Source organism: Bombus impatiens, unplaced genomic scaffold, assembly GCF_000188095.3.
Source record: "Bombus impatiens unplaced genomic scaffold, BIMP_2.2 scf_0058, whole genome shotgun sequence".
NCBI classification, from domain to species: Eukaryota; Metazoa; Arthropoda; class Insecta; order Hymenoptera; family Apidae; genus Bombus; species Bombus impatiens.
In genome coordinates this window covers 19405-44829 of record NT_176477.1, presented here as the reverse complement: position 1 = coordinate 44829, position 25425 = coordinate 19405, and the positions used below count along the sequence as shown (strand labels likewise).

The window sequence follows — 25425 nt, the reverse complement described above, 5'->3', positions numbered from 1 at the left end:
GAGAAGGCGACCGACGGTTGTCGTAGAGGTCAGCCTCGGTTGTTGCCCTGGCCCCCTGACGTTGCTTGATCCGCTCGGTTACTGCCCCCCTTATGCCTTAGAATCACGATATTCACGATTCCATTCCATTCGATGTAGTCTTTAAACTGTAGACCATCGTAATTTCTTTTCTTCCTCCTTTCTCTTTGTTTCAACTCCACCCCTTTCTGTCATCCCTGCTTTGCTTCGCCACTTTCTCTTCAATGCGATGCTCCGTTAATAGAATTATCCGGTTTTCGTGTAAATCAATTCGATATTTCTAGTCCAATGATCGTTGCCCATGATAAATTCGAGAATAATGTCGCGAACATGGTTATCAATTATTTATATTTAATGTTTGTTTATATGTAACGAAATAAGACAGTTGGTAGAATTAGTAGAACAACAAGTATTAGATATATATATGTAATTAACGAACGGTGAACATTTCGAAATAATTTCAACTTTTCGAATACTACGAAAACTCAAACCGCTTGAAACATGAAGTAAGATGAGATATTTAAGGGACTCGAGTTGGATAAAAAAGCCTTAGATATTCTATTGGATTCTTTCATTTATTACAATAAAAATTAGAGATTATGTTCATCATACAGATACGTATATATGTATGTACATGTACGTAATGTAATACATTTTATTACTGGCAGTATATATACGTATAGTGACCTATCTATATAACATAATCCTACTAAAACTGTTGTAAAACGTAAAATGTCAAAAGTGTAATGTTAATGTTCGATTAATTGATTTATTACATTAGTCATTAGGTAATTTTTGCAGGTGAACCTAACTAATGAATATAATTGTCGATTTGTCTATATGATGAGATTGCAAAAATTGATAAAATGGAAAAGAAAACTTGACACATTTACAAAGATGATAGGTACATGTTATAAATTTACGAGAGGTAGACCTATGGGCAATGGGGGCATACTTTCTCGTTTTGAAACCTTCTCGGCTGTTTGAAAAAACTAATGTTCGCACTTTAAATCATTCTCCTCGTGTAATTTTGTCTCTTTTGTTTTCTCCATCAACGTTAGACATTGGAACGGTTTAATCCCCTGCCATTGAAACAGAACCATTGAAAACTTGAAATTGTAGCTTTGATTTCTTTAATAAAATTAAAGGTTCTAATTTCTAGTAGTAGAATTTATTAATTACATAAACGTTTGTTATATATATTTCAACGGTCTCATTTTCTGAGCCTGATAAATTGATAACGTAACAGACGAGGACGAATAATGTGTAGCATTTATTGATTTCAGTTTTTAATGCAACATTGAAATATGTTCAGTGTACAGTAAATTGTCCGGAAAGAAGGCCTTCGATCAATGTTATCGATTGTACCGCAAAAGGAAATAGCTGTTTTTTTTTTATGTTCGTTTCTTCTTCTGCTTTTGCTGTTATCATCGAATTGCCAACCTCTTCTCGCCTCTTTTCTTCAATGCATTCTCCCTTCACCGTCTATCGTTCCTTTTGGTCGAGTGTAATTTACGTTGCAGAATCGTTTGTGCACGTCTCTAGTGTTGGAGGGCACGCGAAAATATGACGCCTTACACTTTACACGTTTCACGTGTCCGATATAAAAGGGGTTTGTTTTCTTCTATTCCTTTTCTTGTCCTTTTTCTTCTTTTCTTTTGTTTCTTTTTCTCTAGTTAGCAGCGAAGATTATCCATTGTAAGTACAACTTGTTCCACCAAACTCAACGGTCTTTACAATGTGATCTAGCCGTTCAGTGGATGGATTGTGATTCGCAGTGGCGTAATCAAAAACGATACAAGCAGGTTCGTTTCTGTAATCTCGAGTCACGGAGATTTCCGAGCTTTTTTAAGCGATCCGTGCTTACATCTTTTCATGCTTTGGTCTGTAGCGTGGTGTGAACCCACAAATTACACGAATACGTCGTCGCGTCCGTACGGGTTCCAATGAGACGCTCGTACTTATTGCAAGTCGCTGAGTTTCGCAAACTCATCGGTCGTTAACCTTATGCGAAAATGGATAAGACAGTTGGACTGTAGCAACGGCAACGCCGCCGCCGTGCCGTTCTCTGTAGACATCGAAACGTTTAACAAGCGGCGACTAAGTGCTTTTAAACGTACGATTAAACCTTTTTCCTCTGTGTTTCTTGGCGTTAATGCAGCCGACGAACCATTTCTATCATTCGTTTTCGTCAGAAATCAGCTCTGTTTCGACGGGTTAAATATTCGTCGGTGTACCTTCTGCTATATCAAACTGCTTTTGGTTTCATCTTGACTACTGATAACAAATTTTTGTCCATGAGTAAATATTTTGTTGCTGAGAACATTGCAAATCATGATATATCAGATTGTCCGAAAAGTTTGTTTCATTTTATAAGGAAATACAATAATAGATGCACAACATTTTTTGTTTTATATTATTTTATTGAATTATGTATGATCCCCATTTTGTTATATTGGAACAGATACCAATAAAATCATACAGAATATAATTAATAAATAATTATAATATATAATTATATTTATATTAATATAAATATTATCTAATTATATTACAATAAATAGATGATCCAATAGAATCATACATAATTCAATAAAATAATATAAAACAAAAAATGTTGTACACCTGTTATTTCCTTATAAAACGAAAGAAACTTTTGGGGCAACCTAATACAATATATAATTATTTGAGTGAAATAATTTCGTAAAACTGTTGTTGAATATTTTAATTTTTTTACATATTAATATATAGACTGATTTTAATTATATATGTCTCATTTTCTAGATCTTTTTGATATCTACTTATGCATCTTTCGTAACAATGATTGCTACCTGTTCACGACTTTCGAACACGTAGGTACATTTTATTTCAAGCGACCTTCCGAAACATCAAATGCAAGAAAATTGCTGTTTATAATGTTTCTCGATTGTGTATGTTTCGATAACTAATTAAGTTTACTTAGTCTAGTAAACTCGTATCATCTTTGTACACGTTCGACGTACTACTACAAACACGCGATGTTTTTTCCATTTTCCAGATTCGATCGCACAACGAAGTGAATAATGAGATAACTGGTCTTGTAACTTGTAACGAGATTATCATCCGGCAATGCTAGCTAATTTTTTACTTCATAACCAGCGTAATTGCGATAGTATTTGAACGATCGCCCTAAACTTATCTTCTGAACTCTCTCGATGCTCTCCGTTAAAAATCTTTCAACTTACATATACTTATGCTATGGTGGGAAGTGTCAACGTAGGACCTATATAAATATATACAATACATTATACATGTTCTTTTACACTTTACATCAACTCGCATCGAAATAAAGATTTTTTCAATTTAATTCTTCAACAATTTTCTAATGATTTCAAGCTTTCTCTTACCGATCCTGATAATCATTAATAATTTATGGTCAAAGAACGACTTTTCATATAAAACAGCAAAGTGCAAGTCACTCATATCTGTATAATCTATATGTTCCAAGTATCATTTTGTATGTTTATTACTACAATCTTTTATTTTATTTTGTTTTATTTTATTTTATTCTATTTCATTTCATTTCATTTTATTTTATTTCATTTTATATCATTTTATTTTATCACTATATATACCGTTGCATCGTGGTTGCATTATGTAATTGCAGACCATAACAAATGTTATTAATTCTTACTTTTCCCGTCAGAATCAAAACCAGCAATCGTAATGCTTTTCCTCGTGAATAAAAAAGGTGTAGATTAAACATTTTGTTATAGTTAACTTTCTTCATAGTAAAATTGTGAATTAGTAAAATTCATTTTTTTCCCGGTGTATGCGTTCATTATCATTTATACTAACAGGAGGAAAAGATGTCGGCGGAAAAAGGTCGGGTAGAAAAGAAAAGCATTAAATTACTGACAAAAATTATTCAGTGTTCTGTACGTAGAATTTTCATTAACCTCGAATAATATTTCAAATAATTTATTATTTAGAATATATCTCTCCGAAACTGTTTGAGCAATATTTCCATGATGTTCTATCGCTGTTTGCACTACAGGTTTTCATAAACGTGTAGTATAGAACAGTATAGTATAGTACATTATAGTACATTATAATATAATACAGTATAATATAGTATGGTATAATATCGTATGATAGAATGCTGTATTATAGTATAGAATGGTATGTGTACATATACTTACATGCGTTCACTAGAGATTTCGAAAGTCGACGCATATGGTACGCGGCCCTCTTTATTATTCAAATGACTTCATTTCTATGAATCATCGCTTCCCGTCTAGTCTTAGCGCATGGAAATATGTATTATAATACATATACTTACGTGCATATGTATATAATGCATGTCGGTGAGGTCTATCGTTGTTACGTTAGGAAAATGAAATAATCATCTAATAATCAATTCGTCAAGATTGATAAAAAGCGTCAAGACTCTTATGACATGAAACATGTTGAGGAATTATTAATGTCCATGCTCTATCTTCATTCATCGACCAGTTTAACTCTGTCGAATTGCATGAAACTTTGATAACGGCTTTTATCGAAATGTAAAATGGTTGAGATTTCTCCTTGAAACGTTAACCTTATAGAACAGTTATGTCGTGAACTTATGACGTTTAATCGGTACAAATAATTTCTGCTCGTTAGTTCGAATAAAAGACAATTATCTGATTGATTGTGGTAAAATGCAACAAATTTGTTAGTGGAAGATTATAATGTTGGTATACGCACGTATATATACAGAGTAAATCAATAGGAAGTACTATCTTAGATGAATTATGTTGCGTTCATCAAGAGATTCATCGAACGGATGCAATTTTATTTTCTAATATCTTATATCTTCTGAGATATCAAGGTTATCTTGAATTTTTTAATGGTACCGTATATTTTTTATAACGTTTGTCGATCCAGCTGGACATTCTCTACAAAAAAGCATTAATTTATGTATACCGAAAAACCATTAGTTTAACAAATATTTTAACTTTTATGTCAAATTTAATGTACAATATAAGTACATACATATGACATGAAAAACAATAAGGAAAGTTTGTAAGGAATAATACGTTAATAATAAGGAAACATACGTTAAGTTTGGCAAATTGAAGCTAAAATATCTAAAACCAAACTAATGATTTATCGGTATAAATAGGTTAATATCTTTAGTAACGAGAATGTCTAGCTGGGTCGACTGCTGTTATAAAGTATTTTTACGGTACCATTTAAAAATCTGTAGGTTACTTTAACATCTCAGAAAATATAAAATAGAAAAAGATCCACCCGATTAGTTCCTTAAAATGTAACATAATTTATTTGAAACTTTTTTCGATAAAACCAGTAGGTAACGAGTGATCTTAGATAAAACCTCTTATTGACCCTATGTTATAAAATCATAAACAACGTATGTACAACGCTTGCGTATTATTTGTTGGTATATAATTATGGTTATTATATTACGCTTGTAAGATATTACACGTGATAACCTTTGCAAAGCTTTACATATGAAATTTTCATTTCCATTTCCCTATTTTTTTGTTTGATTACAATATTGTTTATTATACACGTATATGTTTTATATCGTTCTCATACTATGTTTACGAAATGATTAATGAATGTAATTTAAATAATATGAGTTAATATATTACAATGCGTAACTACACATACTCTATATTTAGCATGTAAATATGTAGTAGAAGCACATCTCTTCAAAAGGGATTAAAAAACGAAAAAGCTCGTATTTTTCGAAATATAAAATATGGTAGTATTTAAGAAATAAGCTTTCACAGACTAAATGTACAGAAGCTTAATTTATTCATTAAAACCTGAAACATCCCTATACGCTTAAGCTTTCTCACGCGCAAATTAATTTATTATAATGTTTTTTTTTAACATGATGTAGCTATAATTTAATTTAAGCAATCGGCAAGTTAAATCAAACTTGTCAATTTTCATACACATTCCTCCTTTAAAAATTAGAAATTATCGAATAGAAAAAGAAAAATAACAAATAAATAATGAAAAACACCGTTAAAGTCGTTTATATACTGTATTAATAATAATAAAGTATATCATATTACGCTTCTATAGTTGTTATTATATTTGACATTATTATATTAACAACCTACAACAACACAAAGAGTGCTATTCGACGTGTGATCATTTAGAAATAACATATTTACTATCGTCTCCAATATCTTCTAACAAACTCTGTCTAGCTCTATGCATATTTCTGTTTCTTCCGTGTTATTTCGAACAAAATATAAAAAAACTAAACGAGAAATTGCTTAGCAAAGTGTAGTAGTAGCTTCAGTATGAGAAATATCTAGTTCTGTAAACGGAAGTTACGCATTACGCAAGAGGTAAGGTAACGCAAGAATATACCAGCGGAGAGACACGAATCTTTTGCTCAAATACATTTCGTAAATATAACGAGAGAAAGCAGGCCGGCTTTGCCTGCTTGAATCATTCATCGGCACGGATGTAAGCGCGGACGTTACTGGAAACTTGAGTGTTGCCTGTTGCTTGTTACCTGTTTCCTGTTATCTGTCGCCTGTCACCAGTCGCCTGTCGCTTGTCGCCTGTCGCCTGTCTTCGATGTCTGCAAAAAAGTACATTATTTTATAATTGCACCTGCGAAATATGCGCAAAGGATATGATATAAACCATAATTTTATGCCCATAAAATTGAAAATTCATATTAGGAATTTTCTGATTTTTCTTTTCTCCCTTGTCCATAGATAAATCGTAGATGGATGTGCAAATTTTTGTGTGATGCAATAATCGATATTAAAGAGACGACTCTGGGCTATGACGTTTATCTCTTCTGTTACTTATAATAAAAAGATAGAAATGTAGGTAGGTTTTCATTTGTACCATTATATTCACTTATACATACTTTACACGAGTGAAGTGAGAATAAAATAGCAGTACATAAAAAGTGAAAATATTTTGAAGAAACGTTTAATTTTTATTTTTTGTTGCTATCGAGTGAAAAAGGTATTGTTATAAAGGTGGTAAAAATGATAAAGAGACGTGTATCTATATCTGTACAATAGGCGAGTAAAATTTGAAGTTTGTTAACCGGTTTTTGAAATATCACAGCAACCAATTATCAATGTATAGATAATTTTTAAAAGGAAACATTATATATCTGTTACATAGGATTTCTGTAATTTTGTTGTTATTTATGAGTTTAATCACTTTTTATATGTATACAATTATATGTACATAGTAATTATTCCCTTGTGTTATCTACTTACTAATATTTAAATACATCATTCTTTGAAGTTGAATGCTTGCTTGATGATTGCTTCCTGGGATCGCAAAATAATCGCAAAGTATACATATTTTCTGTGATTCTTTGTTTTCAAAACTTACGGTAAAAGCGGATAAAATTCTTGAAAAATAAAGACGGGAGTTGGGTAAAATAACGGTAGTTCACAGTACTTGTATCAAGTTACTAGTCTTCTTTTCTAGTTTCATGATTATTAACTTTAATTCAGATAATGTACTTTAACAGACATGATTTTGTTATATCTAACATTAAACGATAGATATATCGGATAACAACTTCAATTTATATAATGTTCCCTGAAGCGTGGATTAAAATATCAAATAGTTGGCGCAAGCCATTATGCCAGCAATCCTCGGAGAAAGATCCTTAATCTGTGGAGCAAGCGACGTTCTAGTTTTATTTAGCGTGGTTTTAAAAGCGGTATTATTGCCTATTCGGTTCTATCGTTAAATTTTCTCTCAGCAGGAGACGAACACGAATGTGGATTGCCACGTACTGGTCGTGTTCCCGTCCGCAGACTACAGTCGGTCTGCACTCTCCTCGGGCCGACGTGACGCGATACAACGTGCTATTATTTGCTGTAAGTACTATCATTTCTGCGTCACCGTTTCGCGCACGTTGCTCGCGATCCCGATGTATACCTACATATACATATACACATACATATACATATGCACGATGTAAGAGTCATCTCGTAAATTATGATACGAAGCGGTGATCGGTGTCTTCTTGAATTTAAATCACACTTGAGATTTGAGTCGAACAAATCAGGTGGGAAAGAGATGTTACTTCTTTTCTTCATGAGTATCTGCTTTCCGTAACGTCAATACGAGTCACGTAAGATTAGAACTGAAAATATTATCGTTATCTTTTACGATATGAGAAAATCCATCTAAATAAGAAAAGTTAAAATTTCATGTCAAAGTATACAATTTTACGAAAATTAAAAATTAATCGATAATTTATACTTTACCTAATATTAATGTATGTACTTAATATCCCTCAACGCGAATAATCGTGCAGTTATCATGTTAACCACAAATAATACAGAATACAGAATAAATACAAAAAATGCGTTTGTGCATAAGAATAGAGGATAAAAATAGTAGTCGGAAAGTTTAGCGCTTAACGTGTTAACCGCTATATGTTATATGTTATAGAGAGCTTGACTATATCGATCAGTTGTAAGCATGTCGTCGTCAGCAATTTATTAAGATTTAATTAACGCGAAGAGAATCTTTATAGTCTATGTATATATATACACACGCTTCCTGTTACATATCGAGTAACAATAAGTCAACTTGTATGCTGTGGGTGGTCAAGATGAGCAAAAGTGGGGTGCCACCAAGGGTTTAGATCCAACGATCGTGTCACCGTCCGAACAGTTAGCATTAAACGAATAAAAATAAGAAGGCTTTCATACAAACGTTCGACAATGTCGACAATGACAGTATTAAAGTGAATATTGCGTTATATGTTATATCATATGCGAGTGCACAATATGTAAATATATACATACATACATACATACTTGATTGTGACATGGTGTTAATTCAAAGACGAAGACAAAGGTCAATGGCAGTTTGATCTGCTGAATAAGAATGTGAAATTGTAAATCGATGACTCGATCAATATTAACAGCTGATACATTAGGGTTAGATAGGTAGGAACGCGACCATATGTGTAATTAGTACGCGCTGACAAACTAAATTGGTAGACCGATCATATCCGTTTCAAGAAAATTGCGATTAATCAACTATAATCGATCATCTGAATGTTTATCGGTCGATTTCACTATTTCCATGTTACGTTACTAACTTTTTACTCGTATATATGTGTATCTATTTCAATATAGTAATGAACGTTTAAAGTAGAGAAATATCACGGCTGCGAAAATCTTGACCGAATTACCATCGTTGCTCGAAACTCGTCTGTTACGTCACCAGAAATCCACTACCTTGGTAATCTCGAACCAAATATACATATAATACATACGTATATAATATGTAAATCCTTTGTAACGATTACCAATTTAACGATTACGTAAAAGTATCGGTGCTGTTCGGTTCTGTGTTCCTTTATAGCTTATAATAAGATAAAATACAGATGAAATTCAACGAGATTCAATTACTTCTCCGGTTGCTAGTTAAGTTTCTTTTGCTGATTAATACATACGACAAAATTACTTTTCAAAATATCTGATAACTTGAATATACATATATATGAATACATATATATACTTGAATATACATACTTATATGTCGGAGATGGAAAGACAGCGGGATTTCCCGTCCGGAATGTTGGGAAAAACCTCAATATACTAGTCCAGACTTTTACTATAGCCGCCCTTAAGTAATAAAACTAAGAAATAGTCTTAACGGTCACGGGAGGGACATGTGCCTGACAGAGGTATGAAATGATTATATGGCTCTCCTTAAAAACAAAGAGCAACCCGAGAAGCGGCGACAGAAGTATATAAGGGCAGCCTCTTTTGGATTAAGAGAGTTAGAGTTAGAGTGTTAGAGCCGTTGGACGAATTGCCGATCGAGTGATCCGAATCGAGTAGTACGTTGATACTTGTTCTCCCGTGAATCGTAGATTCGTTATCGAACCTGAATTCGTTGTCACCATCATCTCGACCATCCTATTACCATTACTCATAGCCTCTTGTAACGTCCACATTCGTACTGATAAATATTGGCTATATTCGCGACGGTAAAGTAAGTAAAGGTTCATCGAACGCCCCAAAATGCCAACCTGTCTCCGACATATATATATTTCATAATATGTATGTACGTATGTATTTAGTTTATTTTCGAAATATGTACATATGTACATATTTTTAGTTGCGTTCCAAATGCACTTTCATATTTACATATGCGTTTAAGATAATCCGTAATAAAATGTAAAGTAATGTATACCTATTGCTTGTTTTTCATTTGGGACGTAAAGGATAATGAAAATACAATATAATAATAATTTTAATAATTTTCGCATAATGTGAAAATTGAACAGTATACCAAGTGAAAAATGGAAATGAATATGTTATATATGTAATTGTTTCATATCTAATAAAAGGATTGTAAATGATAGGCAAATTGTTTCTTGTTAAATGTTTCTCATTGAACTTACGATTAGATAAATTGAATTATAATTTTTAGTTTATTGTGTGTATGTGCGTGCACGCGCGTGTGTGTGTATCTAGTTGCGAAAATCTCATAATTGCCAATTATCCACTGTTGAATAAATATGAGACGATATTTGATAATTAACAATACTCTTTAAAAAAGATATTTACATACACATAATACGACTTTTTCACTGCGTTATATAGCAATGCCTTATTAAATTAATGCCCGCGTCAAGTTGCGCTATATATCTCGGAATATATCGAGACGAGAGACAGACATTGGTAGCTGAAAACAAACTATCAATATACAAAGTTATTGTGAAATCCATCTATATATACGGCATCGAACTTTGGAGAATAGTTGCCGATGGTTATGTTAATCAAATAAAATCAATGCAGCCGATAATACTTGGAACGATAATCTAAGAAATAGGACAGATCTTAAAACAGTTAAAGAAGAAATAGAACGACCCGCAAATTGCAAACAAATATAAAGCTCGACTAGAAAATCACCCAAATAACCTAGCTAGCAGTATTGTACACAGTAAATCTATACTACACAATAATTTAATACTGCTAGCAACAAATGATAAAACAGTTTACCGAATGTTTGTACAAGCAAATTGTAAATTTACCATGGAGTTAATAAAGAAGAAGTAAACAAAATTAACGCCAGTTGTGAAGGTAGCAAGTTTTGCTTATTTTGCTTTACTTATTATTTCCACAGGGATAAAGATAAGACAATGACAATCAACGAAGGAAATCCTGTGCCGACCGCAACCTTTTCTTCAGAATCGATGACCACTTCCACCGGAAACTTGGATGATGATTCCACAACGACGTCACAACTTTCACCTTCTTCATCAACGTCCTTTATCGGAGATTGTGTTTACAGAGGCGAGGGAAATGCGAATATCGTAGTTGCACTTCCACAAGTAAGACGACAAGCTTTCTTTCTTATAATTAGACAATTTGTTGATTCACTTTATTTTCACTTTTATCGCTACATGTCTTTTTTTCATGTGTTCTATCGCAAATGTGTTATCAGTTTTTCAGAGGCTTATGAGAAATTCGATGTATGTAATATTTTTACGAATCGCATACACAGTATCACAAAACCTATAGATTATGCATAATATGTACAGAACAACACAATGAATATAAAAAATTAATATATGTATGTAGGTATACCTGTATTTATACTTAGCGCTGTGTTGGTTGAAAAATTTTACATCGTGAACGTGAATGTTTTTCTGTATCTACACTTATCGTTTGCGAGAAAGAAATTAGCTAGTAAGAACTGAAATGCACTGTATGCTGTCTATTGTATACTTTATACAGTACTGCACACAGATTTAAGATCAGTGTTGCAGGGGTGAGATGACTGCTTCAAAGATCAAGTTGAAAGATGGAACAAGTTGTTAACTCGCAAATTTCCTTGTATGTTAAACAGCCAATGATTAATCTAATTTGAGTTATTTCAATGCAATTATGTATTTCTATTAATTTAAATGATCAAGGCGAACCGTTCAAATTAGATATTCGAAGTTTCCTTTTTCGAAAAGCGTAGACTGCTTTCAACGAGACAACTCTTTATTTGAGTGGAAGATAATAAGAACTAGGACGGCTAATAGTACCATCGGAGAAAACACAAAGTAGAAGAACCACGAAGACGAAATTCAGTGATAAGCCAAATTCATTTTATTTCATTTTCACTTCCTTGTTTCAACGGAAAAAGCAGTGTTCTTGTTATACAATTTATGTTGAAAGAGAAGAGATTTCTTTGCTGGCTGACATAAACTTGTTTCAATTCGTCTCGTGTGTATATGATCCTTTGCTATTTGCGTCAGAAATTAAGTTTGTGTGTATATATAATGGTTTATGGAAGTTATTTTAGCAGAACATATCCATCATCTAGTAAAATACGTTTAACGTGGTAACGAGTAACATGTTACGATGCGTTAGCATGTGACACTATTCATTATGACTATGCGATATCGTTACAGTTTACAGTTTTACAGTGTCACGACACACCGGTCTCTGTTTTTCTATTCTAAAATAGTTTCTAAAATAGTGAATGTTTCTCGTAAGACGCGTAAATTTACATTACTGTCACATTATTATCGTCGCTTTATTACATTGTTGCAGTTACCTTCGAATCTGTTTATTTCAGGCAACAAATATGTGTATATAAATATACATATGTATATGTCAATATATATAGTATACATGTATCTATAAAAATGTTTTAATAGATTGCAATATATCGCATCGAATATCTGGAGAATCGAGATAATGTCCTGAGGTAAGGAGATTTTGTAATTCCCTTTACATATACATGTGTATTATTGAATACAAACTAATCTTTTAATTATTTTTATTTATTATTTATTATTTCAACTTGTTTGATCGTGATCTCTTACTATGTCTTTCCAACTATTTTTACAAGTTGCATTCGTCGATATGTGTCGATATTATCTTGCATATATGTATATACATATATTTATTCGTACATTATTCAAGCGATCAAGGAGTTTCGAAACTGATTTCAATATTCTCTGGTATCGTTGAAAAAATTAGCTGTCGCAAAGAGTACATTGAACAAACGAATTTATATATAACGATTTATATATTCTCCAACCACCTTTCCACGTCCTTTTATAATTTGCAGCATTCGTCTATCATCACATAAACATCCGTTTTCTTACTTGCAACGAATTACAAATCACTCGCTCACGTTCTCGCAATTACGCTTATTTCCACTTCCTGTCTGTCTTTGCAAGCTTACTTCTTGCTTGGTTCCTTGAAACCGATATAACTATTGTACATATCATAGTCGTAATTACAATCAGAAATCAATCGTCACTTGGCTTAACGCGTTTTCTTAAGATTTGGCAAATACGACTATGCTATATACTATTTACATACTTATAGTCGTACATATATGGATCGAACGCAATCGTTAAACTGTAAACCAATTGGAAAGTAGCATAGAATTAAAAATTCAATACATGAATATAAATTAAAATAGAGATCGGTACTTATAATACACATTTATAGGATGTCGTTAAATATAATATGTATCAAAATTGAAAACATTACATACGTGTATATATTCGAATTCACTATACATATTTCTTCTATTAGGTCCATTAGACATTTGGATTGGTTATTAATTGATACGTATAACGTATTTTTCCATTTTAAGACGAGATAGAATATAGAATATACACTGATGAATAAAGATAAACTGCTTATATAAGCTAGCATTGTCAATACATACTTTCATTGTTTGATAAATAATCATTGAAATAAAAACGCACATCTGCCAACGTTTAATTGCCTTTCCGTTTTATGATAGGAAGAGTTTCCATGCATGATATGTATATATGTAGATATTCGGCACTCATCACTATTCATATCCATCATATGTACACTTATTCATGAAAGAAAGACCAAGTGACAGTCGGGGAACGAGCGAACGACTGACAAGGACAAGTTACCATTCTCTTTGTGTCGATGCGCATATATACTGCGCATGCGTGAGTGAGAAAAAGAGAAGCATAACTCTAATCTGTAACTGAACAAAGATAAAAAAAGAAGAGTGATTAAAATTAAAACGATGGTCGTTGACCTCCGTAATCGTTGGAAAGGGTAATTGTTAGGTAGTGGGAAACTAAGCTGTAGAGTTAGAGTGGGGATTTCATCAATGATCGATGAGTTTTTCGTTTCAAAATTATGGAAGATACCGTGATTGTGATTGTGATTGTGATTGTGATTGTGATTGTGATTGTGATTGTGATTGTGCATAAAACGATGTACATACATGCATACATACACGAGTACATCGTGCTATGAAAAACAGATTACATTCCTTCATCCTCAAATTCAATTATTAATCAATTATCAGTTTTCAAACTTGATTTATTATTAATATTATAATAACAAATAAGATATACATGCATGTTGTCCATTTTTATATCAGTGCATCATTTGTCTGTTCTATTGTAACTTTTGTTTTTGTTATAATTATATTTATATTAGAAAAGATGCTGCATTTTATTGAAAAATTACGGATATTATTAGTACTACGGATAGTACTGCTATATCGAACGATATTACGGTTGCGAGAGAATGAAAAGAAAGAATATTTTATGTTACAGGTAATAAGATGTACAGTATGATGCCTAAATTAATTGTGTATGTATTGGATATATAGATTAGATACATACTTATATAGATATATGTAGGTATATGTATGTTTAATTTTTTCACTTGTTTAGAACCGAATACACTCCTATAAATAATTTTTTTTATAGGAGAGAGTATCTTTTTCTATAACATGTTCCTTGATAAATACCGTGTTAAAACGGTATGTGTCATGAAAGTAAGCACGTACATATATATACAATATATAGATCCACAGTAATACACACTTTTGTTGGCACAAAGGTGGGTGACGCACGAGAAACTTACCTACAGCCACGTCAGCCAAAGGACAACCTTAGGTATATGTATATGAATATGAATATGCACATGTATATGTATATGTATATGTATATGTATGTACATACATACATATATCGATTGGACGTTTATGAAAGGCGACAAGCACCTGACAAGTTCACATGGATACCGTAAAATCAGATGTTCTAGATTTTATATTTGCTTGTATATTGACATCGCTTACCTACATCGACTTCTTTTTAATCGATAATACGAAACCGGCTCACCGCTAAATTTTTGCTTATTGTTAGCTCGATTGCGATTAACCATTTGTTGTTTCTCAAAAATAGAAATACAAGTTTGTCAATGATAAGTTCATCGCCACTGAATTATATTGAATTTCATTGAATTACACTGAATTACACTCAATTACACTCAATTACACTCGATTAGAGCCAATTACACGTCGTCGCTGAACTGTTGCCAAGCGATCTAAAAGCCAAGTCCTGCCAGTAGCTTCAATAATTTTGAACAACTTGTGTTGAATTCAGAATCTTAGGCATGTCAATTTCCATTAAACGATATATTATCCATTGAGATGTGTGATGAAGATTCTGCATATACTTGTATTAATTCAAGAATTACTTGAAATGTCATATTTATCAATTACCTCAATTTGCATTCGCGTGTTTCTTCTATCGGTTCTTCATTCCCTTGATAGAAACACATTGATAACATTTTATAAACTTAAAAAATGTGCATATCTAACTATATACATACATATATGTACGATTTCTTTTTTCTAAAATCTTTTTCTCGAATTCATCACCGAGGTTATAGATAATTTTTTAAAATCTCAAAACTTAATTTCACTTGTTATATTATATTATGTTATATCATATCATATCATATCACATCACATCACATCACATCACATCACATCACATCACATCACATCACATCACATCACATCACATCACATCACATCACATCACATCACATCACATCACATCACATCACATCACATCACATCACATCACATCACATCACATCACATCACATCACATCACATCACATCACATCACATCACATCACATCACATCACATCACATCACATCACATCACATCACATCACATCACATCACATCACATCACATCACATCACATCACATCACATCACATCACATCACATCACATCACATCACATCACATCACATCACATCACATCACATCACATCACATCACATCACATCACATCACATCACATCACATCACATCACATCACATCACATCACATCACATCACATCACATCACATCACATCACATCACATCACATCACATCACATCACATCACATCACATCACATCACATCACATCACATCACATCACATCACATCACATCACATCACATCACATCACATCACATCACATCACATCACATCACATCACATCACATCACATCACATCACATCACATCACATCACATCACATCACATCACATCACATCACATCACATCACATCACATCACATCACATCACATCACATCACATCACATCACATCACATCACATCACATCACATCACATCACATCACATCACATCACATCACATCACATCACATCACATCACATCACATCACATCACATCACATCACATCACATCACATCACATCACATCACATCACATCACATCACATCACATCACATCACATCACATCACATCACATCACATCACATCACATCACATCACATCACATCACATCACATCATATCATATCATATCATATTATATTATATTATATTACACACATTTACGAGCTCAGTCACATTGATATGCCCGTTTTATTCATGTATGGCTGTACTTCTAATTCTAACACTTTCAAAAGATCATTATGGAAACATTATTGACCAACGGATTATGATCGTTTTTTATTTTCTTTCAAGAAGATAATCTGGCAGGATGTGATCTCGTTAGTGATATTGGCTATTTTCTATATGAACGGCGATGTACATACAAACGTACGCACCAGTAATAATTAACACCATGTCATTTAAGCAATTCACTGATAGTAACTGAAGCCTGCTACGCAATGGAAATTGTGGTTTGCCACGATATGAAATGCTGTCGACCTAATTTCAATTCCCTGACAAAGTCAATGAACAAAGTAACGGGAAAAAGGCCTCGTTTTTTCAGATTTTCTATGCTATCCAACAATAAGTATTTTCATGATGAGTTTCATTTGTTGCATCGCATTGCACCGTTTCAAAACTTGCTCTGTCTTTCTAATTAGATTCTCGTGACTGCGATTTGATTTCTGGAATATGACACCACTGTGTTGAGTTCAATAATGGTAATAACAATAAGAATAACACAAAGAATAACGATAACTAAAGTACTATAATAAAAAATAGAAAAATAATACAATAAGTGTTCAAAGCCGAAAGAAAATACTGATATTAACTAAAATACTAGAATACGATTGATTAGAATGTACTCGTTCTCCTCATACGCCTGCACGTACGCGAGTCCAACTGGTTCCTTATTCCTTACTCCTTCACGCTTGAAGACAACGCGACTTGATGGATGTGTAATGTAATGTGTATATGTATGGATACATATCTACGTATAGAGACGGACGGCCATTTAACTTTAACTGGCTATCATATCTTCAGATATTTGTTTAGTTTAGTTTAAGTTTAGGTTTAGGCTAGAAGCGCGAAACCGTCAATCCGATCCAACCGGTTTTCCATCTTCTGTGCCTCAATTGTTGACGGTACCGATGACCGACACCGATATTAATACTGATATATGTACATACAGTGGCTCACGAAAGTATTCGAACGCTTACATATGCAAATTTGAATAGCCGAAATAATGTATATTAAAGTAATTTGCTTAGACAAGTAGATGTCGATAGAAAGATGGAAGTCTTAAGATTATGTCAATAAAGGATTCGACAAGGTAGGTAGAAGTTATCGATACATTTATTAGAAACACACATTATAAATGACTGACAAAAGTGTTTGAACGCTACATATATTATTAAATTATTTAATATTAATATCTGGTTGGACCACCTTTAGCAGCAATAATGTGTCTCGATCGACGTCTCATACTGTAAACCAATGATTTTGTAAAACTACACTCAACGGAGTTCCATATTTCTATAATTTTATCTTTCAATACTTGCTTTCAGGTTATCTAAAATTTATTTAGTCTTTTTCCGATTTCAGCCCATAAATTTTCAATTGGATTTATGTCTGAACTTTGCGATGGAGTAATTAACATGTGTGGTTTGTTATGTACGATCCGTTCTTTCACAATTCTAGCAGTATGCTTAGGATCATTATAATGTTGGAAGCGGAAATCTTCCAATAATCCTAATTTACGGGCACTTTCTTTAAGGTTATTTTTTAAAATATTTAAATACTTATATTTATCAAGTAGATTCCATCAATAAATTTCAAATTTCCGGAGCCACTAGCAGCCATGGACCCCCACACCATGCCCACTCCACCTCCGTGTTTCACTATTTGATGTAAATGTCGAATTTCCAATTCCGTATTTGCTTTTCTTCACACATAATTTTCACCATCTGAGCCAAAAATGTTAAACTTTGACTCGTCCGATGAGACGACTTTGTCCCAAAAAGAATTATCTTTATTAATGTAGGTTTTTGCAAAAGTCAATCTTTTTTATGATTTACCGCATTAATATATAGCTTCATTCGCGGTACTCTGCCATGAAAGTTATTGTCTCGTAAGATTCGCCGATATTATTCCGGGTAAACTTCTTTATGAAACATATCAGCTACCATACTTGCGAGTCGAGGAGCGGATGTAGTAGGATTTTTTTTCATTCGCGAATGGATAACTTTCTCCTATCTTTCAGTCAATTTCTTTGGTCGACCTGATCGAGGTTTGTTTGCAAGTGTTCCCCTCATTCTTTGACTTTTTTTATGATATATGTAGACTTCTAAGTCTAATATGTAGACTAAATTGTTTGATAACAAATTAATTTAGTACACCTCATTTTATTAATTGAATTTTGTAAGTGTAAGCGTTCGAGTACTTTCGTGAGCCACTGTGTGTATTTCATATGCAATTGTCGAGGGCCCCAACAGTGAGTATAGTAAGAAATATATCAAATACCGAGGAGTAATTATGGCATAGTGTTTATAACTGTAATTATGTGGAATTTAATTTTAAATAAATAGCTTTTTTATCGAGAACGCGAGAGAAATTTGATGTTTCATTTTTGCTTCAGTTTCTTTTGTAGCGTAAGTGCATATAAATAAATAATAAACAGTTTACGATTCTAAATAATGTAATTTTGTCTTCAAATTTAATCGAAATTATTGAAATACATATGTAATTAAAAAATGAAAGCATTCTAGTTTATTCTGGTTTAGTATTACCTGGTTGACATTGTTTTAATTTATGCGTATAATTTTATTCGTTTTTAAAACAAAATTCCTTTATCCAAAAGCTTATATCTATATATACACAAGTCAGTATATAAACAGATATCCTTTCACTGTATGTAAAATTAAACTAATTAAGGAAATTAAAAGGTTTACCTTTAGGTTTAGGTTTCATTTTGCCGCAAATTTAAAATCATTGTAATAACATTATGTGCGTATATACATTGTATGTGTATCATTCGAATGTAATATATACAAGTATTATATACGTATTATATGTATAAATCTAATGTCTCTGTATGTTTCAGGAGCAGAAAGTAATTCGATTTCGGAAATCGCTGCCAGATGATGTTTCACCGGATGGCGGCAAACAACGAACCGAACGACAAGTGGAATTCGTGAGATTTGTGGCTTTCTGTTTTTTGGGCCCGTACACGCAAGTCCCTGAGATTCTTCGTTACGATGCGAAAGACATTGCTAAACTTTCAGAAGCTATTCGACCCCTACGATCAGGTAATTATTTTCAAACTATGTACATAGCTAGCTTATAACAAATTTTATATGAAACACTATAGAATAGACTACAGTGATGTGATACATTGAAATTATTTATTTTAATCATTTTAGTATACTTTTAAATTAGATAGGCTTTGATTTACAAATTTAAAAGCTATCATATATATACATACATATGTATTATGTATGGTGATACGAATAGGAGAACGGTTATCGTCTATAGTCTATCCTACATGTACGAATATACTTCTTTATTCTCTAAACTTGGTTTGTACTACTTTAAATGTAATAGTCAATAGAATATAGTCTTCATTCGAAATTAATCAAAAATCAAAGAGTACGAAGTAATATGTATAGCTAATTTTTATAGTAAGAAATTTTTTTAAATATATTTTTTGGTATCTTGGTGGAATACAAATTGTAATATGTACAACCTTGCTTCAAAGATACCTATAATCATGTGTTATCTGAAGGCTTTTCGGGATTCAATGAAATTTAATTCGATAGTGTTCAGTGTTCCTCGGCTTTACTTACGCCTGTTATGAATGCTGCTTTTCTGTACGGTTCACACACCATTGCGCCAGTAAGTACGTCAAGTACGTCACACGGTAGCTGGTAGCTGGTAGCTGGTAGCTGGTAGCTGTGCTGTGTGCACTCGAAATTCGAAACTCGAAAGAATGACGACGCGACACCGCGTCGTGCGACATCGCATCGTATCGCTAGACACTTTTGAGAAAACATTAAGGTTACTCCTTTGTATATTATTATGGAAGTATATACCTTCACGAAGAGGTGCACACGCTCCCCTGAGATGGGCATACACGTGCGATCAATCATTCCTACGAAAAGGGTACAGCCCCAGCGTAATATCCATTTAGTTCTCCTTCGGGAAAGCTGATGCATGATCTACTGAGTCATCGAGCTTGACTCACCATCTTCTTCGCTACATCCCAAGTCAAACTTCACTTCAAAATCATTTTCTCGCGCGTGGTCTATCCTCTTTCCCGAACAATTATTACAGATGCCTTAGGAATTATTATAATTGCCGCAAGTTCAAAGATATTGTCGGATACTGATGAAATACGATATAGCTTCTGTCGCTTAAAAAAGTATTCAAATTTTATTATACCGAATCTAATAACAAATAAAATGAATTTAATAACAAGGTATGATCTTGCCTGTACAATTTATAAATTTTATTATTAATCTAATAATAATTATTATAATTTATTATAATACGAGTTTTATTGCTCGATGAGCACCATATTTTGAAACTTACATGATGCGCGTGAAACTTGCTTCTACGAGAACCCGACAAGCTGATAGGAAGAAATTAGAACGATATGAGAAACCGTTTGCGCAAAATGGAAACCTCTCGAATTACGAAGAAAACACGTTATACAGGAAATCTGAATAGCTTCCTCTTAATGACTTTTCGTACGTATGTATATTGTGTATGTATACTTCATCTGGACTAGGCTTTCCGATACTTTTCCCTTTTGCTTGCTACATGTTTGAAACGCCAACTATCGAGTTGCGACGTAATATGTATGATAATAAACAGTGAGTCCTGTAAATTGCTTCACAATAATCGTGCCAAAATCGGTAATTTCATAGTTGAATATGACATAATTAATAACTATATTCGTTTGCAAATGTACATTACCGTTTCGAAGGTTAAAATACCTTATTAATTGCTATATAGTATAGAGTTACTACGCTATAACTTTCACTTCGTTTATTCTTATTATGTTATAGATCATAATTGTCAGAATATCTATCATATAAGATATTCGCGATGTAATGCACAGTACACTTCACTATATAATACACAGTACACATCATTAATTTTCACGAAATCTTAAAAAAGTTGTTATTTTAGTGTTGGTAATGTTTTGTAATTATACAATGAGTACAAAATGTTACCATTGTAGCAATTATTTGTTTGAAGATAATTGCATAATTTTAACTATGAGTATTTCATCTTGGAAGGTATAATCGTTTATGAGAACTTTGTACTCGATATAGATAATTATAAAATAACTTTAAGATAACATATTATTAATTTAACAAACATTTTTGGCAAATTAAACCTGCGAAAATGTTTTAAATGTTTTAAGTCTTTGAAACGAACTATCATGTACTTACATATGTACTAATATGTAGGTATATTAATTATTAAATAATAATTTTTTCGTATTTTAATCAAAGTGAAGAAATGTTTCAAAGAATGACCCATGGATGTACATAATACGTGTTACTTACAATTACATTAATAGAATAAGATGAAAATTAATCCTCTAATATCTAATTATAATAAAATTTCTAACTTTTATCCTTTAAGGATCTAATTAATTTAATGCCAAACGCGCCATGACAGGGGAGAGTTATATTAGTTATACTACTGCGCATTATATCTATGACAGATATTATACATACAGACTATACTATACATTATACACTATACGCCATACATTACGATACTGATACATAACACAATTAAGTTTGCGTCGCCTCGCATCGTATGTATTCAAAATTCAAATGTCCCGCATGATATGTGGTCAACTTTAGAAGACGAGTATTAGTTACTGGCCAATAAATTATATCTCGATAATCTGAACAAATTTTTATTCAAATTTTAGTTATTGTCATCAACGATGATCACGCGATTTGTCTATTTTAGATACATAGGTACATATTCCACTAATAACATGGAAACTATACTAATAAACATATGTACTTATAAATGACTGTTGCTTTCGATATATCTTTCTATCCACTAATCATATTCTAAAATCGTCCTTTCTTTCAGATAAACGACGTAATAAGGAAATCATGGACATATATGCCACAACATTTCCGGATTACACGTTTCTTCCAATAAAATTCAATACTAATCTCTTTCCAACTAACAGAACATTTTGTGTTGAAATTAAACCAAAACAGGGCTATCTGCAAGATATTGACCGCAAATTTCAAAAATGTCCTTACTGTCTGACACAATATTATAAGGTAATATAATGATTTCATGTTTACAATAACGGCACGCCCTATACATATATATATACATACATAAATACTTATTCTAGCTATATCATGCAAACATAATGTATAAATATGTACATATATTTCTCATACCGTTCATCTACTACAACGATGATATAACTTAAAAGCAAAAATTTTAGAGAAAATATATTTAAATGTTTTATATAAATAAGAACTACTTCCTATACCGACAAATCAACTTTTAAATCAAACAGCAAATTTTAAAAAAATTTTTGTTGCAATAAATGAACAATATATGACATGTTATTATTTTTCTCTTTATCTTTCACTGAAGATGAAATTAAATGAAATGAATATTTTTAATTAATGCTTTTTTATCATTTCAGTTAAGGAACAAGATGATTACATGCCGTAGCACTTATTGTCCGTTTGATCTCTTCTCGGGAGTGGAAACTCGTATGAAATCGGCACTAAAAGCACTACTAACATCACCACAGAATAATCTCAAGATTTTTAAGGATGGCGTTATAGTTTATGACCAAGAATCAACTTGCAGTGATCTTGAATGTGTCTTGACGGAATGGTTTCACAATTCTATTAATTTTACAAATATAGAATACATTGATCACTTTTGTAATTTAATTTGCACCGCTCTTTTACGTCCGTTTATTTTCGAAGAATTTAAGTCTAATATATTTCCTGCGCATGAATTGCGCACATCTGTTATCGAACAAGATTCGAAGACGTCCTCATACATTAATCCGGATCTGATAGCAAGAGCTAAGAAATATTTGTATTTTACTGGAGAGGTAGATATTAACTTTAAATCCTTGTGACATTTGCTTAGTTTAGTCAAGTTTAAATATAACATAAATTTATCTCTTTTACAGACGTGCAACTTAAAGGGAGAAATATTGCCAAATAATTCGGTACTAGAACGAATACTTCATATGCAGCGGCTACCTTTTATTAGCTCAGAATACGTTTATAATACGTATTCAAAGTTTCGTTCATGGCTAACTGATGATATTATATATTCTAATTTAATAAACATGTTCAAACTTGATGATCGAATATCTTGTCCCAAACAAAAAGTAAGTAAATATTTACTTATTGTATATTACGTATTATACATATATTTAATCCACGTACAATGTAAGTGATCAAATAATTCAAATCCTATTTCTAACATGTATATCAATACTTCTACATTGGAATAATAAGTTACGAAACAACATATTTCATTTACAACATTTATCATAACATATGTAACTATATATACGTACATATATCTGTTTTATAGAAATGAGTTTTTATAGTAGTAAAGATATCTTTTAGTAATATAGTAGAGATATCTTAACAATTCTCTTATTTTTCAGAAAACTATTATAGGTATTCCTGAAACATTAAGAGACACTTATATACAAACATATGCCAAAGATACTTCGATTTCAAAAAAATCCAAGTTTGACCACGACGATTATTGTGGCAACAAACGTATTAATAAACCTAGTGAAAATATCCTTATATCGAAACCAATCTTAATTCCAATTGAAAAACATAATTTATGGTACAATAAATGTAGCGTATTAAGTAACGGAGATAAAGTACACTGTAACGAAAAAGAAACATATTTTTATGTAAATACTGAAAGTATACTATGCCTGCAGAATTATCTCTTATTTTCATGTGCTAGAGATTGTTCGATATTGATGTCATTTCGAGAAATAAATCCGTAAGTTTCGAAAATATTTTATTCTGTGAATAATGAATATTGAATAATATTTTATAACAAAAATATTTTAATAAAATGTTAAAGAAATAATTATTTAACCTTTGAACAGTAATCGAATTTCTGGAAATTTGGATACTAATATACTTTTTTCTCTAATATACATATGTAGGAATACAGTATCGCCTATTCTCGATAAAAATATAATACAACTTCCGGATGGACTCAGCTTTGTTTGTGACATCAGGATTTCTGACATAGATCCGAAAAGTCTACATTGCATTGAAAAACATCGGCAACGGGACATCGACGTTTTAAATTCAGTAATATCCTTTCTAGAAGAAGAATTTATAATTAAACATTAAAAGTCGTTTGAAAAATGATTACCGTAATAGTAATTTTCAACTATAAGTAAGACCTTACTGTGTAATGTTCCTGTATCTCATATCTTTTAAAAATATAGATGTTATACATATATGTATGTTTTACATATCTCTATGGTATATGTAATATTTATAAATATAGAGAACATATGTATAACAGATATGTTTTTGTAGAACATGTATAATACAGAAATTATAATATTATTATGTTACAGTTATATTGTAAAGTATTCACAATTAATAATGTAAATTCACAATTGTTCATTAAAATATATACTTTATACATTCATATATTCATCTAACACAATCAGCAGGTTCATTCCTCGGTCGACATGATATTTTAGCTTGTTCTGATAATTTAACAGTGTTTCAAACAAAAACTCATCAGTATCAGATGAAGAATTTGCGGATGTAAAAGAGCTTCCAAGAAGTTTCATTTTTCCATTAACACACACACAGAGGGGTGGGGGGGGGGGTATCCT

The 25425-nt window shown here is 32.0% G+C and overlaps 1 protein-coding gene across 3 annotated transcripts in view; it reads left to right on the top strand.

The window, feature by feature from the left end:
• The window catches only part of LOC100748798 (inositol-pentakisphosphate 2-kinase), an 81625-nt gene extending 56265 nt beyond the window's left edge, over nucleotides 1–25360 (top strand). For 2 of the 3 annotated variants that reach the window (XM_012393389.3, XM_012393395.3), the window contains exons 3-9: nucleotides 11164–11371; nucleotides 19615–19819; nucleotides 22635–22834; nucleotides 23215–23637; nucleotides 23719–23922; nucleotides 24208–24563; nucleotides 24733–25360. In XM_012393389.3, the coding sequence (XP_012248812.1) occupies nucleotides 11180–11371; nucleotides 19615–19819; nucleotides 22635–22834; nucleotides 23215–23637; nucleotides 23719–23922; nucleotides 24208–24563; nucleotides 24733–24925 (1773 nt within the window). In that variant the 5' untranslated portion in view covers nucleotides 11164–11179 and the 3' untranslated portion in view covers nucleotides 24926–25360. Of the gene's footprint in view, nucleotides 1–7864; nucleotides 7887–11163; nucleotides 11372–19614; nucleotides 19820–22634; nucleotides 22835–23214; nucleotides 23638–23718; nucleotides 23923–24207; nucleotides 24564–24732 lie in introns of those variants that run through there. The other variant, XM_033324664.1, reaches the window with a different exon arrangement.
• The last annotated feature ends 65 nt before the right edge of the window (nucleotides 25361–25425 follow it).